Source organism: Neodiprion virginianus, chromosome 3 (genome assembly GCF_021901495.1).
Source record: "Neodiprion virginianus isolate iyNeoVirg1 chromosome 3, iyNeoVirg1.1, whole genome shotgun sequence".
NCBI lineage: Eukaryota > Metazoa > Arthropoda > Insecta > Hymenoptera > Diprionidae > Neodiprion > Neodiprion virginianus.
Window position 1 is genome coordinate 31,169,546 of NC_060879.1, and position 17,761 is coordinate 31,187,306.

Sequence of the window (17,761 nt, forward strand, 5' to 3'; positions counted from 1 at the left end):
ATTTATGAATGCTTTTAAACTCTCTTATAACATGAAAATTTTCGGTCGAGTCATTTAATTACATGCGGAATGATAACCGTATAGGTACAGTTACGGTATAAAATATTGCATTACGCTTATTGGAAAATATTTGGTATAGTTTATTGAAGGACCGCAGTGCGTACCATTGATAGATCGGTTTATTCGACTGCAAAATTCGAGCACGGTTTCTTTGATCTCTGAGGTCACAGGTCGCAACTCGGTGGAATTCGAAATGGGGGTCAAGTTTGGGGCAAAGATTAGGTTCGCAAAGCGAACACGAAGTCAGTATTCCGGGACCGAGAATTTCGCCGAAGAATGTTGGAGAGAAGCCGAGTCTAGAATGCGAAAAAAGACCGCAAGGAAAAAACTGTTATATAAATCCCGGAGTATAAGTAGCGGGCGTTGTAAATACACCCATTATACACGAGTATAATCTCGTTAAATATCGTTGAACGGCTCGTAGTCCGAAAAATTACAACAAATATCTTGCAATTAACCGATGTGTATCGTTTAAAATGCTCCGATTTACCGTAAGAATTTTGTCAAGGTCATCAGAATTGGGTGAAACCATTTGCATGCTACGCACGACTCGCATCAGACTCGACGTAAAAAGCAACGGTCGGAGGCTAGTAATGAGTTTCGGAGCAAATCCAAATTCGCCACAAAGATGTAGATGTATGCGAATATATGCGCCGCGGGTAGACGACGTATGCGGACGGAGGCAGATCATCCCTCGGGCCCTGTTTCGACGTACCCTCGAGTCGTGCACTTTGCGCGGTACGGCGCGAGCTATACAAGCACAGAGGGTTTCTCTTTGCCACCGAGGAAGGGTTGCCGCCCACGAAATTCGCCCAGCTCAGACAGAGGGTTGTTTATTCACCGCGATCTTCATACCACGTCATGTCCCCCGGACTTCCGGATAATTAGCACGCTTCTATAGCCGCTAGTCTGCTGCGGGCGAGCTGCGGCTGCAAAAAGAAGGAGTGGAGAAAAGCGCGCCGAGACCGCGAGTCCAGGAATTCCAGGATCAACTCCGAAAGCTGAACCGGTGTAAGTTGTACACAGCGCGGTGCGGGGTCCTGGAATGCGGCAAGATTTACTCAGGCATCGCCATCCCGGCGAGAGGCAGGGCTTCAGGGTGAAAGGAGCGGAAGTTTCTCGTGCTTAAAACTCGTAAAAGAAAGAATCGGCGGTTCCGTCTTTCGGCTGTCGCGCAGTTGGCCGTAGTAACTCCCCTTTAACGTTCCGGGCGGCTCGCAGCCCGCGCGAACTTCTCAAAGTAGCGAATCCCGCCTCACGGCACTTATTGCAATTTCTCGTAGGCCGAGGCGGGTGTGGGTGCCGAACCGTAGTCGCGAGGGAAACTTTTTTGTCTCGAATTTCGTTGGATTACTCGGGCTGTCTTGAAGAGAAGTTCCCACCCCTCCGCACCTCCGCCCCATCGATAAACGCTCCCTCGTATATTTCGAGGATACGCAAAATACGCTGCAGGTATCGGCAAGTAGACGCGTATCGGTCGAGGAGCATGGAGGTACAGCGATCGGTCCGTCGTTGAGAACGGAATTCTTTGTGCTTTCGATGGAGAAAAGTTCGCGTGTAAGCCGAAACTGAACTTCATTTACCGATGCGACGCACGGTTCGACACTTCTTTTTATTCTGTCTGTAGAACGAAGGCGTTGTTACCATTTGCGTCGGTACGTAGGATGTAGATCAGATTTCGTAAACAAGATACGCCGTGAGGAACTCGGCGTAAGGTGGAATAAAGAGGAAAACTGAGATGAGAAAGAGGGGATCAGAATTAAAACTTTGCCGCTTTCAGAAAATACACAAATCAAGGTCTTATTATGTGATTAACGGAATTATAATCCAACTTCCTCGCCATCTTAATCAGAAAACATTTTAAGCGTCGGAATTGAGGTGATGAACGCGGCTCTTTGTATTATAATAAACTTACATAATTCAGCGCCAAGTTTAAGCCGTATTGTTGATAAGATTATACATTTTTAATCATTCACTTTGATCCTGTTATACTTATATATTCTTCTCCTTTGCCAGCTCTCGTCGTTGAGCGAAGTGTAAGAAGCGGCAGCTTCGCAACGTTACGGTGTTAGATAAGAAATTACAGGGGCACCCGCCGCGGAGTTATTTGCATTTTTAACAATATTGACCGCGGCTAAAATTTGTTCGGGTATCCGTCCTCTAGCTTTAGAGCCTAACGTCATGAAGCATGCATGGCTGATGGTTGAGTGGTTCGCACAAAATACCTGCCGGATATCTGCGGTGGCATGGAATTTTAAATTCCTCGGGATAAAAGGGTACGCCTCCCATCATTTTCCATTAGGATATACTGGAAGGGGCGGGAGGGGAGGTAGGTATGTACTTACGGCAGGTATATACATACCTTCAACCTTTCCTCAAACGTCGACTATATTCTCATTTTACGTGCAAGATACCGTTTCAGCGGATTTTTTTTTTCCTTCTTCTTTTGCTTATTCTTCTTTTTATTATTCTTTTTCTCCCCTTTCTTTATCAAGCTCCAAATTATTTTACCAGCGAAAATTTAGATCGCTACGACCTAAAAGTAACAGGGGCAGCAGGGTGTATTCGGTGGTGAAAATTCATGTATAATAGCTGACGCCGTGGGATGTCAACGAGAAGGGTGTGAAAAAAGAGTGCTCGTTCATCATTTACAGCGTTATAGAGGGTATTGATCTTACATCAAAGTTCATAGCGCGGACGATTTTTCCCGGGATGCTCATCACGAAGGGGCGCTCGAAGGGTAGTTTTAATTTGCACCGATTTATCGGTCATCGTATAGGTGCGTTATGTTATGTGTTGTGAAAATTTACGATCAGCTATGATTACAGGATTTCAGAGAAATACTTTTATCATTTCGAGTACGTTTTATGGTCACGACTACCAATCGGTAGAACGGAAAAACTTTAATAGTATTTTTTCCCTCGTCTTATATACGAGTTTAGAAGCTTTAATTTTTATTGCAAATTGCCTTATATACATATATCCAGTTGAATATTCTCAGAGAATTTAGAAGATCTTATTCCAGTCTCATTTTAAACATTTTACTATGGAAAAACCTCGAGCGAAAGTTCTTCTTTAATCATCATCGTATTATTTATGATGATTGCAGCTCAAGAACACCTAATCCAGGGACGATATTCGCTATTCACCATTTTGTACGGGATGAGCATTAAACTTTCACCACCGGTAGAACCGATCGAGCCGCTGACTAACCGCACGTTGTAGATTGATTGGAAAATAGTTTGTAACTTTCAAACCGATATAACGAAGAGCGCGAACATTACTCTGCAGTCGAAAAGTAAAAGAACTTTGACGCAAGCATGAATATTAATAATAAGATTGAAAAAAAAAAATAATAAAAAAAAAAAAAATTTTAAGCTAAGCAGATAAATTTCATTCATGAAATTCCTGATGCTCACGCCATGCGCATTGTATCAGTGACACGTAATGAAAATGAGAATGATAGGAGGAAGGGTTCTTGCTTTGACTTATGGCTTCAATGGTTGGCATTTGGATTTCATCGCGACTGTTTGCCCAAATTTCGGGGCTAAATAAGGCAAAAGTACACCCGGACCTTCGTTTGAATAACCCGGGATCCTCCGCCGAGGTTCAAAGAGGCGAATGTTGGATGAAGCGAAGGTAATTGTATGCGTAAGCAAGGGGACGAAACGTTGCTTTTGCATGCACACCGTGCTAGTTGGATTACGCAGCCTGAGGGGATTCGGGGCGAGGTGTTTTATCTGTTATTCACGTCTAGTTATACGAAAAGTTTTTTCGCTGTGCTTCCATTCCACTTTCTTGTTTCGTTTTGTTTCCAATTGACAAAACATTTCCCGGGGTTTCCTGCTAGATCCGGTTAAAAGCTATTCCATGCTTCAATTAATAGATGCATACGTATCGTGTATATGTATACGTATGGATGTATGTATTAGTATACACATGTATCAATTTGAAAGTCTTCGTTTAAGGATTGCGTTTTGTTTAGCACTTGAAGATTGTTAATTTTTTTTTTTTTTTCTTTCACCAAAGCAAATGAGGTAAACATTACTAAACGACGTTATAACATTTTTTTATAACAAATTTTGAATATTCGTTACAAGCACACAGATTTGGTGGCAATTTTTTCGACGGAAAACGCCGCGTTGCGTTTTGAAAATCGACGATAGGTTAACGGAAATATGTATTTCGCGACACTCAGCATCCATCGATTGATCAGCGAACAAAGGTCTTCGAATCGAACAGGAGAAATAAGATTGGGGCTTTTCAACTTCGTCGCACGGTAAGCCGGTGCCCGCTTCATTACCTTCGTTTCCCGACGTCATTTTCTTCCTATTCTGCAGCTTACAATTTTCAGAATGAAAGTCACCGAGCGTTCACTGTATCGAGTTTATACGTGCGTTCGTTCCCATACATTCGACCAGGATTTATCGATAAGAAATTGGCAGAGTAAAGCTTCCAGCATGCTTAAGTTCCACGAGTGTGTGTAAATGTGTATAGAAATTGACGAATATATACTCGTACACGTATACAATATACATGTACATAAACACAGTTGTAATCGCACCTCCGCACTTTTTTTTCACTCACGATTTCACCGCATTATATTTTCGGTACCTCCACGAACCATTGTTCACGATTTACACACTTCTTTATCACTCGATGAATCGCAAACTCTGATTTCACCACACTGTAATTATTGTATTCATAACTGCGTGTACTGATTTAAAAAATTATTCACCAAATAATGTTTACTTTGACGTCAGATGGATTTTATACACGTGTCGCACATATTCGTAAATTTTTTGCGGTTATTGACGATTTTGCGACAAGAAAGTTTAGCGACAGTTAGATTTTTCCCACATAAATTTTATATAATACATACGATATATACGAATCCTACATGTTGCATATAACAAATCTTTTTCCCTCGCATGTTTTTTTTACGAACGCCCATAATTTTTATTCGCCAGTTTTATAGCTCTGTTTGGGAGAAATATAACGGCATACACAATTGAACCCCTAGGTGGAATAAAAGCGTTAACACGAAATATCGTTACAGAGATATATATCTACGCTGAAGGGGTCGAAGCGCAGAACTTATCTCGTGACAAGTTTTTATGTAAACAAAGAACGAACGTTATAATTCGTTTTTCATGCACAGAATGTATCCGAATTGATTTACTGTCTGTTAACATTTTCCGCATGAAAATGAGGCGTTCCGAACAACGAAGTTCTGGTTGAGTCAGTGGCCTTGATGATTTCGCATATTTTCATTCAGCAAACGTGTCAGAACGTCGGTATTTACAGAGCTCACAGCAATGAAGGAACGTCAAAGGGTAAGGCAGGTATTTTATCGCAATCCGACGACGAAGATGTAAGACTAATTCCTGTCAACATCCAAGATAGATTCCGGTTCTGGGAACTCCAGGGTTCGATACTGCCCTTCAAGTGTAATGCATAGGATTGGAATCTCGCATGACGAGACTGACGACTTCGTTATTGAATACCGCTGATTGTCAAAGAAACTCTTTCCACATTTCGCATTGCACTGACGGTGAGCAGCTGAGTAACTAAATCGATTTGTAAATCGTGCAAACGCAAGGTTCCGTGAAGAATTCTTCAAAAATCATACGTATAGCAGGTTAATTTGACAGTTCCACCGTTAAGATTTTTTCAACGATAGGTATAACACTGCGGATATACAAGACCGTTGTACGACAATCAATAAACGTGATAATCGACTGTCTGTATACTTTTCGAAAGCACGCAATATCCCTAAAATATTTTAAGGGCTTCGTGAAAACCCTCCGACGTCCTCTTCGCGTTTTCATCTCCACGATACTGCCCATTACCATTGGATTATCCACTCGGAGCCCGTTAGGTCGTCACATTTTATATCCCGAGAGGTCGAGAAGATATACCTCGTAGAATTTTCCTCGGTGCAGGTTAAACCATATTTGCGCGCAGTTTGTTTTCAGCTTTGGAAACCTGAGAGTTTCACACCGCGAGGTAAGCTCAAAACGGATAAATGCGTCGTTGCGCATGAAATTCCGAGACTTCCGCAAGCTTGGTCTTTGGGATTTAGCGATTTTGACAAAATTTTCCTCACCTAATTACGTATCTACATCAAGTACGCGAACGTGCCGGAATTTGACGGATGGGAAATCGACCTCGGGCATTGTTGACCCCGGAGGAGCTTATCCAAACTGTTCCAAACTCGTTCGGCCTAATCCCTGTCCTAATACGTCTAGTTAGTTGGGCAACGCTGGTTTATGCGATACGCTCTGTAAATTGGTACTCGCGATTAAGAAGTTAGCTATTCGCACCGCGCCGCAAAACGTCGAGGTGTATGCTTGTTTGTCGTTAATTTTGTTTTATTTTTACACATCGCCTTGAATTATTTACACTCTGCGCGTGTCGATACGCCGCTGACGCGCGTCTTAATTGATAGTTATTTTTCGAAACGAGACACGAGTGCTGCCCGGTTGGCACCGGGTCCAGCGTTGTTTTCTATGCGATTTAGCAATTCCGGTAAATTACAACTAGCTTCTGGTTCAGGTTCCGGCGCGTCGCGTTCTGGCGGCCGCCAGCCGACTCGAGCAAGCCAAAAGACGTTCACCACCCTCGACTATAAGGTACAAGGTATGTGAGACTGGTGTTGAAATTTCAACTTAAAAATCGTTACCCCGAGGAGTCATGCTCCCTGAGCGAAGATTTGGCCCAGAGTTAGAGGAGGAGATAAAGGAAGAAGTTACAGAGAAAGAGGTAATAGACAGGGAGGGGTAGGGGGGGTGAAAAAAGAGAAACTTGAGCCATAAATCGGAGTTGAGCTCTTGGTGAATTGAAAAGGTCCCCGCGGCAGCTCATAGACTCGTATATGGGTGACGCGACGAGAACTCGTAGATAAAATATGGTTGTCGATTATATGATATTCATCGTTGAAAAATGGAAAAAAACCACTCTGTACGAAATGATCGTACAGATGGAGGATATGGGGGGGGGGGGGGGGGGGGTACGTAGCTTCCATGGGAGATGAAAAAAGGGAAAGAAAACGAAAGCCAATAGTAGAAAAACAACAAAAATGCCTGTCGTCGGTTTGAATAACGAAAGAGGGTGGTTACGCTGCGCTGCAGGAGTCGATTGGTCGCCCGCGTGTCAGTCGCTTTGCGGTAGAACGTGCTCAATTTAGTTTGATACTCTTTCTTTCCTCTTTTGTTTAATTTTTTTTCTTCCTCTTTTCTCCCCTTTCTCTCGCGCTCTTTCATTTACACAATCATCGGAGCTCATTTTTCAAACCCCATTAAATTAAACAAAAAAAAAAAAACAATAATATGAAAATAAAAGAAAATCATCAAAGGATTTTTCAGAATTCATTTAACCGTCACGCCTCCTCACTCGATACACATACACACAGAGTAAGGATTAGTTGAATTTACCAAATATGGTATATATGGCGATCAAATCTACCGAATGAATTATTTTTTTCGGATGAAAGAAATGTTATTTGATTGAACGAAAGAGTGACACGAACTCAATAATTTGTCTTATTAAGCGAACTACATCTAGTTTAATTAAGAAAACATTAATTTCGCCATATTTGGTGAATTCAACAATTTTTTTTTTCTGTGTACATAATCCGTCCTGCACGCTGTGTTTTATTAATCGTTGAAAACGCGGCGATTTGCCAAATTGAATTGCGATCAAGCGCGATGTATTATTATTATACGCGGCACACAAAGCGGTTATTGAAATGCATGCGAACGAATTGAATGAATAAGTGAAAATAGTTTTGCATATAATATGTGTATGTATATAGAATACCTGTTCGTGAAAAAAAATTCAGGAAAAAATTTATAATTTTCTTCCGTACGATGGCCGTACGAATTCTGTCAAATTTTCGCTTCTCTTTTTCATCTACGTATTATTTGTTTTATTGGCAATCAATATCGTGCTTTCCTCGCAGCTGTAGTACAATATCGTTCGACAATTTGATGCAATGACTGGTGTAGAGTGGACCGACCGGACGCGTATTGATCTTGGGCACGGTGCAACTCAACCGGAAATGCTCAGTTCCAACGTCATTCCAGATTTGTGATTCAGCAAATGGTTGGTGTATGGTGGTCATAACTGTTGCCAAACAACGTGTAGCCATCCGTCCGGAAGTCGTAATAAAAGTTTACAGGTGCAGAAATCAATGTTGCCCCGGGGGAGTTGATCCGCGACATTCGTACGGAGTATGTCGTGCACGAGCACAAGTTGTCGGAACTATATGCGAATGCATGCACGCGCCCGATGATTAGAGAAGCATAATTGCGGCAAAACGTTGATGAAACAGCAACAGGAAATACAAGACGCGAGCCAAAGGCGGGAATATAACTATAAATGTACGACCGAAAGCAAGCTAATTTCGAGAAGTTTGGAGTGTTTATATCTGTGTACGAGATGTACGAGATTCCGAGGAATTTGTACAAGCGGCTTGTTTCTCGCTTATATTACGTACATGCGAAAAGAGTAGGTAATACGGTAGTCGGCGAACGGCGACAAAATAGAGAAACACTCGAAGGGGAGTTCAAAGGCGGGCGCGTTTTAATTACTCGACGTTATAATTTTCATTAGGAAGTCACCGCGTCGTTTACCGGTCGGCAAGTATACATCCCCTCGAGAGAGCTGCAAAGTCGGCACATCTCTGCCGGTCCGTCTCACATCTTACATGTATGCACGTACATATGTACGTATAATATAGATTATACGCGTACGCGGGTTCAAGCTTATTGAAACACCCGGCTTAGTTATCGGTCTCTCCGATGCCCCGTACAAGGGTTAATGGTCCGATTTGAATCTGGGGAATTTTCGGGGGTATGAGACCCTTCTTTCGCGTGCCGGCGCAAGTTTTGAATTTTGATGGGCGGAGGGCCGCGCCAAGGGGTCAAAGATTGTCTCTCCGTCGGTATTCCGTGTTTACTCGGAAGAGATAAAATCTCTTTCGACTTTGGCCACCGTCACACACCATCCCGCCCGTAATATACCCTGTACACTTATACGGACAGGTGCCTTGCCTGACCTGCCTGCCCATGCCGTCTCGGTTTACGTTCTCGCGTCACGTCGAGCTTTCTCGGCCGCGCGGCACGCGTATATATATTTCTTGAGCGACCCCAGCCATACCCACCCCGGAAGTGTATCATCGTCGAGCTTTTCGCACCTCCGAGGAAAGCCCGACGTCTCTTATTGTTTAGACGGCGCATTACCGAGCGATGAAACCATAAAGGAACATATCACCAGATTAGATCGACGCGGACGGGGGGATGACGCCGAGATAGGGCGGGGGGGAGCTCGGGGCTTTCAAATTCTGATTTTCTCCCACGAACGTGCGAGCGATCGTTACATCCTCCATTATCCGTGTTTTCATCATTTTCAGTTTACGCATTGACGCTGCAATTTGAAGGGCGATTCCTCCCGCGTCTGGATTTGACAGTATTTTATCTCGTACCGACCCTGCTCCCAGGGTGATGGTCAACGAGTGGATCGACGCGGGTAATTGACTCAAATCGCTCACGATCGCTCGGTGCTCAAACCTCCGGCGTGTTCCGAGCGCCAGTTGCGCGATTAAACAGGCCTTCGGCATCGGCGCTCTAATTGAATAATGTATTTTTGAAACGTCGTTGTTATCCCTGATTATCGGGAAGTTCACCGCTGACGTTGGATGATACAGTTATGTGGTAATGCACGGTTGCACCGTAACGAACAGCCTCGCGTCGTCGGCGGAACGTCGTCTCGTTGCGATTCGAGTCGGACACGAAATATCTGTCCGTATTTTACTTCTTTCTTTTCGATCCAGTTCTGTTTTTCGACAATCGGCGGCTTGGTTTTGAACCGTGATTTTTCTTTCGGCAATACGATAAGCCGCGCGTATTATTTAATTAAGGTGTAGCGTAGGGTGCAGGCGGGTATTGAATGACGGCTATTTTTCCGGTCGGCCAAATAGAGCCTCCGGATTCCTGCGGGGCCGGATGGATTGGAGAAAACGATCGTCTCTATTGTGCGAAGGAGCGTAAGGGATGCTGAGGGATGCAATTGAAGGGTAAGAAAAGGTCGGGGGATTCTTTTGACGGGCGGACGCGGAAGGAGATAATGCGCTTACCCGTAGCAGCCGAAAGTAGGAACAACGGCGCGTAGAAGAGTTGAAATCTTCGGAGAGCCGCGAGACTTTTCATGGTTTTCGTATTTTTGTTTGATTATTATTTTTTTTTTTTTTTTTTTTTTTTTATTTAGTATGTTTATAGAGATCCGATCACAGAATCATTGTCACCACTTGGTTAGTGTCGTTGGTTCGACGAACTCCGGCGGGACCATGCAGCAGCAGCAGTGGCGAAGGTGAAAATAATAGTCACTAATTGCGTAGGCCGCAAAATAACCGGGATTTTGATTTTGCGTGGTGGGGTTGTGGGGTTGGAGGGGGACGCGGGCGTGCGGAATAGGTTTAGTGCGAATTCGAGTTCCGAAATAATAACTACTTCCACATCCGAAATCGAGGGCCAGTCTTCCCTCGTTCGAGGGTCAGCCGCCTCGAGATGGGGGGTTCGATGTCACGGTGTTTGCAACTTTCACGTTATACGAATGCGACGGTGCGATTTCTGAAAAAAAAACGAACGATCTCTCCGCGGGGGCGTCGGGACGCGTCGTCGCTCGTAAACTAAGTCGCACTCGGCGTTCGCGCCGAGACTGAGCTCCCGCCGGTGGCGCGACTATCTTGCGTCGACGCCGAAATATTCGGCCATTTTGGCGTCGCGACGCGGCCTCCGATCGCTGCGCGAAACACTCACGTCCGACCGAGTGATTGATTGGCGTGGAAGCCCAGTGACTGATTGAATCTTTTTTATACACATTTCGATATTGATATCAGTCACGGGCCTCTCCATGAATAAATACGCCGGGCCCGTCGAGCGGTCGAACGGCCGAACCGTCGAACCGTCGAACCGTTGACGAGGACCGGCCCGCCGGCCACGCTCCTTTCATCCTCAAGTAGCCACTTGCCAAACGAGGGTTGCCAAATGTCGAACTTGAACGCTCGTCAACGCGTCAAACCACCCGGCCAAGACACGCTCCCCTTCCCTCGTCGGCGATACGTACCAATTTCCAACCGAACGAGCGAATACGTAATATCGATACGCTCGTATCACGAATATATGAATAGTTTCACCAATTGTTCATTGCAACGCACCTCTGGTCATGCTGTATAGTAACCAAATACCTACATTTGACCCATTTTCCATTTTCACCCCGAATTGAAATTTGACAATTATTGGAAAAATTTTTTCTTTTTTCCAATTGTCTTGAATTTCAGGAATGTTTATCGTTTCTATCAAATTCTACGACTTTGAAGTTCAAGAATTTTAATTGGTTTCAGGAAAGTTGCAATACTGTAGGTGCCGTGAATTTGTTTTGTAAGATTTACGGTAAAACTCAGATATTGCCAGTAAGTCTGAGCTTAGTCGGACAAAGTTGAGAGTACGCGTCGGTGAAACTAAAAACTTTTGATTTCTGTCAAATTTTAACTACATATTGGTACATACGATTACAAAAATGTATTATTTTTCCGCCTGTACGGATTAATTATATTCGATAATTTCTTAGATATTCTTTTTCTATAATCAAAATTTGATACAAATTTAAAATTGTCCCGGTAGCGTAGGCAAGAAAAGTTGGCATCCAATTTGCAATCTTATAATCAGTCGTCAAAACAAACCATTCATTTGAACCAACATTTCAGAATTTACCAAATATATACAATCAATCCGAATAGACAAACAAATATACACTTTATGAAACTTCATTGATGTCAATTGGAAAAGCTTATAATTTCACTGACACGCTCGCTCGAGTTGAAGAGGCCTAATTGTGTACAGGTATATTTTGAATAGAAGAAAATATGGATAACAAGATGCACTGTACAACACGACGTAATATCAATAATCAATAAGTAAAGTTGAAGTGCAATTGCAAAAAAATAAAAAACACGTCTCGACTACAAACAGATTCAAACCCGTTATCGGGACAAAATGGCGAAGCAAGTTACAGCCTCGAAAGGATGACTCACCTGAAATTGATGACATGTATCGTGAAAATTCAACCGCACCAGTCGTGTAAAGTTTCGATCGAGAACACTAAAATGGTCACATGTCATGAACACTTGGTCCAACAGTGACAGAGTTACAACTTCACTTCCCGCCGCTGCGGTCACTGTACTTCACAACAATGCTTGCATCCACAGTAGATAAAGCGAGAAACAACAAACGGCTGATTGTACCGCGTTCCGTTTGATACACCGTATGTTTTTCTATCAGAGAATTCGAAACAGACTACACTCGATAATTCAATTCCATTTGCCGCTGACGAGCGTTGGACTCCATTGACGCTATACGAAATGATTTGCTACAGAGTTCCAGTTCGTCTATCACTTCGGATTACCCTTTACACATTAAGTCAATTAAGTTCGTACTTCGTGTTCACCGTCATTGGAACAAATAATACGGCTGGAGAATTTTGAAAGTTTTTTTTTCCTTCTCTCTTCCCAACTTTTGACTCGGACGGTAAGGCCGGTTTATCCATGAGGGAACGATCAGACGACTCTAGCTGAAACAGAATTAAATCGAAATCTGTCTTGGGTGCTGGCGAACGCGCCAATCAGATATGGAAATCGGGCCAGTTCGCTTGACTGACGGCGTTTGACTCGCCTCCTTCGAAACTCGAGGAGAAAAGTTCGTTTCCTTTCCTGCGGCAGCTATAAGGACGGGGGGTTTCGTGCGCCACGTCTTTCTTGGCCAAAGTCCCCCGCGAGATGTACGACCTGGTTCTTTGCGGAGCCGAGAGACTCCGGAAACGTTGAAAAACAATGCATCCGCAACGGGCGAGCCGTGGTATTGAATTTTCTAAAACATTTTTCTTCCTCACCGCAGTGGCGTCGCTCTCCGATTCCCATTCCCATTCCCACTTTTCACTCCTTTCTTCTCGCTCCTACGAATTATAAGATATACCTATACGTATGTGGGGATGGCTCGGAGGTGAGAAAACAGCCGCACTCTGTACTAATTACGAAGCCAGCGGAGCTTGACGGTTCGCTCCTTTTTATACCCTCTCCTGACGCCTTGAGATAATTCACCTGTATCCGTAACGCTGTCCTGCGTTTTGTAATGGTCTATAATGTGTTGCTAAAATTACGCGACACCTCTGGAAAATGCGGCTTTTTACATCGACACACTTTTTTTTCAGTGTATAGAAAGGTGTTTTATCGGAAATTTAATTCCGTAAATTCGTTTCGTAAATTTCATTCCCAACAGCTGTAACAATTACGACTGAATTATTAAAGCTTAGGGTATTTGTCAAGCTTCAAGTTTTAGACGTGAAATAATACAGACAGCTGGCAACTTGGTCAAAGTTACTACGCCAGTTGTACTCGTAAGACATTTGACAGGAGAAACCCAGAGCTGCCGTCAAAGAACTAAGATGGCCACTGACGCGCTTGGAATTTCATTTCAGCTGTACGATCATTTTTTACACTTACCCATCATCGAAAGCCGTTCCAAGTGAAACAAGATGACGGCGAAAAGAGTTCAGCCACAATTTCGCCTTCGAAAACTGGAAATATGCGTTGGATTACAGACGCGATTGAGTATCGCGAGGGGATTTTTTATCGAAGCCACAATAGCAATATCGAACCGTTTTCCCATCCCGGCTTGTTATACCCTAACTTGATCTTCGGTAAGCGAGTAAAACGAGGCCGTACGTAAATACGTAGACGTCTGAACGCACCCGTCATAGGAATTTAAGGAGAAAGAAGGGCGCGGACGGGGTGTCTCGAAGGCCCACATTTATCCCTGGGGTCCATATCGATGAGCAGGAAGTTGAATGGGTCTCATTCACGGCGAATGGATGGGCAAGGCGACGCGCCGATAGCGGGAATCGAAACACGCACCCTTTCAGATTGCGAGGGTCGGTCAAGTGTCGGAAATTTCGAGATTCGGCACTGCGGTAGGTATACCTATGTACCTGGCTACGAAGGGCTGAAAACTCCCCCGATATCAAATCAATATTTTTCAATCAACGATCGTGAATAACGCCCACAACTTTACTCGGCATCGAACGTTCCGCGGTGTCTCGGAAGTTCAAAGGTCGGGTAAAAATTTTTTTCCAAACGCGTTAGACGCTGATCGTTACACCGTGTACGATATGCCGCTTACAATAAACTCATGGAAATGTATACCTATAGGCACGGATACCCAGCCGACATGTGCTGTATCATTTACAAAGGTACTAACTCCGTTACATATTTTACTCGAACCTGCAAACTTTGGAGAGCTACCGTGCGGAGAATAAGAATTTTCCAAGGAAGATTCGTCGAAGATTGAAGATACGAAAGTAGAACATGGTTAGGAACTTTCATCCCCGAATGTAGGGGGCCTACATATACACCGTCGCGTCCCGTTTACGTCGTAAAATATATACACGGGTGATTTCCGTTCTGGTGTTAGGTAAGCACGGATAAAATTTCGGACGAAAAATCCCTATAGGCGTGATCCCAGGCGAACGGATTCCCGTCGCTGTATTTCTCCCCATTATTCCAGGATAAAATTATAGTAAGAATAACAATAGTAAACGAAGACATGAAAAAAAAAAAAAATACAAAACGTCAATAATAACTATAATGACGATAATAATGATAATTCGCGATAAAATACCCCAGCAATTATTTCTGCAATGGAAGAAAGAAGAAAAGGTAAAGAAAGCCAAGCAGTAGCGCTGGGAGGGACAGGTGACGATGAATGAATGGATAACGAAATGTTTTCTTAATAACGTTTAGTGCAGATATTATCACAGGTGGCCGTAGGAAAGTGAAAGCAATATTCAAGACTGGGCGACCTCTCGGTTCAGTTGGAAAAAATGAAGATATTTGGCGTTTAAATTTTGACCTGCTCCGCGGGCCGACAGCAGAGTGGGGTTCAATCGGTAGTTTCGGGAGTGGCGGTGGTGCGAGTTGGATTAGCCCCGAGGGTGAATCGAAATAATGAACAGGGAAACGAGATCCGACCATCATACTTCGTAATTTCACGCGTCACCTAAAACGAAGGCGAAGCTCTTCTCGACGAAGACACCATCAAGACTCGGTAGACTCGGGATCTTCTGAAGCCTCGAGGGGTTTTCAGTGGCAGGGCAATAACGCGCCGACTCTAAAGAATACCCACGATGAATATTCATTTGAGTTATTTGAATTTCACCTTCAATTTTTCACCTTTAATTTTATACCTTTAAGCTGTGGCACCGCCACCGTCACACATAATACCCCGTTCGTCGAATCACCCCCTACTCGATTTGCAGTAACGGCTATAGTTGACTTTCATTTGAAAGAAGTAATCAGGGATTAAAAACACTGCATAGGACATCGCGGTGGAATGAATTTTCTATGAGAAATTATTTAAGGGCTCTCCGAAGGTTTTCGATATTAATGTGTAATACATAAATTCGTAGTTTCAATCATACGCATACAATTACACACGGGCAGTCGTACTTGATGCAACCGGAAATGCTTACCGCAGTACCGCGGTGAAGTAAAATATCATACTTGAAGTATTTCACTAATTGAATGACTACAGAAAACACAAAACTGAAGAAAAATCACTCGCAATATTCTAAGTGAAATTAACGCCTTACTATTTATATTAGCTGCTATATTTCAGGGATGAAGTATTTGCGCCGGCCTGAAAATTTTTCAAACAGTCCTCGAAGAGGTATTATTATACCTAATCATAGAGGTACCCGTGAATTATCATGCGGTGATTCCGCTTGAAGTTGGCAGCCATTTCAAGATACGTGAGTGCAGTCGACGAGATTCAAGATTATACCCACCTAGTCATAAAATTGTAAGATCACGGGTTAGTTGCCCCGTAAACCGAGATATTGGATATTGATCATTGTCCATTTGCCATTAAACGCTAACTTTCGCTTTATTCTTCTGAGCTATGACGTTTTACGGTGCACATTATACGTTTTCAGTATTACAAAAGGGCTGCTTAAGCTGATTACCTGGCTCCAACCACTCACTTCAGTCTCTAGTTCCCTGGCAATGCTTGCAGGTGCTTAAATTGCAACGTTTAAGAGTATTTGCGTACCAGCGTGCTTACCCACGTACCTGTTTATGTAAAACCGATTAGCTTTCGAGTTGTTTGCCTCATTATACTTGTTTAAGGTGGAATTACTGTGCTGGCTGTCAAACTCCATTCAAAACGACAAGTCACAAGGCAAGTCACAAAAGTTGCGTTAAACTATCAATGACGAGGCTGAAAAGCGCGATTCTGTGTACTGTCGAATAAACGGTAGATGGTACGATTTTTACAACGGCAGCAATCATGAAATATTTTTTATCAACAGTTTGTAAGGATATCAGTATTGTGTAAAATCTTACCTTGGTAGATGAGATGATGTCTCCTCGGAAAGAGGCCAAATTGAGTTTTTCCACTTTTTAACATCTTTAAAATAAGTAATTCAAACAAGTTTGTTTTACGTCTTCGAGCCAGACGTAAATTTATTTTTCCTATATAAACCTCGAGATCTCTGAAATAATGTTTACATATAAGTTGAAATTTTTGTTCCCATTCCGTACTTTCTGTGAATTGAATCAGCGACGCAACTAAGAAGCTGAAAAATTCAATTTCAATTAAAGTATTTCAGGTACTGAAATGAGGAAAGAGTGAAAAGTTTAAAAGGAATCCGTTGATCAGATTCCCACTGGAATTTTTGCGAATGACCGAGGTGATGAACCTAACTCCGGATTCTGACGCCTAATACCGGGCATCCTTACCTTGGCACGACTCGTCGGGCCGTCGGAACGTCGGAAAGCATAATCCGTGATTCAATATTCTCAAAGCAAGATGGAAAGCGTTCAGTCTTTTGTACGCGTAAATATGCTGTTTCCTAATACATACATACACTCGTGTACACGGAGGGGTCATTTATTATGACAAGCTCAGACGAGTATAATTAAGTTGTCGTGTTTGAACTTATTTTTTTCTTCTCCCTCACTTGTTTCTTGCTCATCTCATCGTCGGCTGTATTACGATCTCGTTACATAATATTCTTCTCGTTTCTGCTTCTGCACCGTAACGAGATTCGAACGACGCGACGCTTCTGTTATACTTGTGCATTTATGCATGTATCTATGTCCGTGTGCACGTATACGTATACCTTCGAGACATTTAACAAACACTCCTAAAACATTGAGCAACGCATAATAAAGTTGGTTTAACGAATTTGCTCGCATTAAGCACCACACAAACTCACACAAGCACACACACGTATACATAACATTCCTACCTACTAGTTTACCCCAGAGTTGTGGTTGCAACGGAAGTTTAAACTGATGCAGTGCTGAGTGACGTATCGGGTTACTGCACCGAACATCACTGCGAGGAGTATGATGAACTCTTGAAACGTGAAAATAAGGATATGAACGCTACCCGCATTCGCTCACTGATCGTTTAAAGGCGGTACATTTGTCACATTTTCTTTTTTCCTTCTTGAATTTAAAGTTAGGTACATTTAGAATAGCATTTGTACAGATGAATCGAATAATCTTACGGAAATTTTTTTTTCGCAGAATTACACGAGTTGTACAGTTCAAATCTGACTCGGATTTCAGAATTAGACACGGTCT

At 43.1% G+C, this 17,761-nt stretch overlaps 1 protein-coding gene across 2 annotated transcripts in view; it reads right to left on the reverse strand.

Moving 5' to 3' along the window:
* Positions 1–16,965, reverse strand: part of LOC124299994 (uncharacterized) — a 30,652-nt gene extending 13,687 nt beyond the window's left edge. The window contains exons 1-2 of one of the 2 annotated variants that reach the window (XM_046753572.1): positions 16,910–16,965; positions 16,514–16,662 (exon numbers count right to left, since the gene is read on the reverse strand). In XM_046753572.1, coding sequence (XP_046609528.1) covers positions 16,514–16,662; positions 16,910–16,950 — 190 coding nt within the window. In that variant the 5' untranslated portion in view covers positions 16,951–16,965. Of the gene's footprint in view, positions 1–10,198; positions 10,768–16,513; positions 16,663–16,909 lie in introns of those variants that run through there. The other variant, XM_046753573.1, reaches the window with a different exon arrangement.
* Between the last annotated feature and the right edge of the window lie 796 nt (positions 16,966–17,761).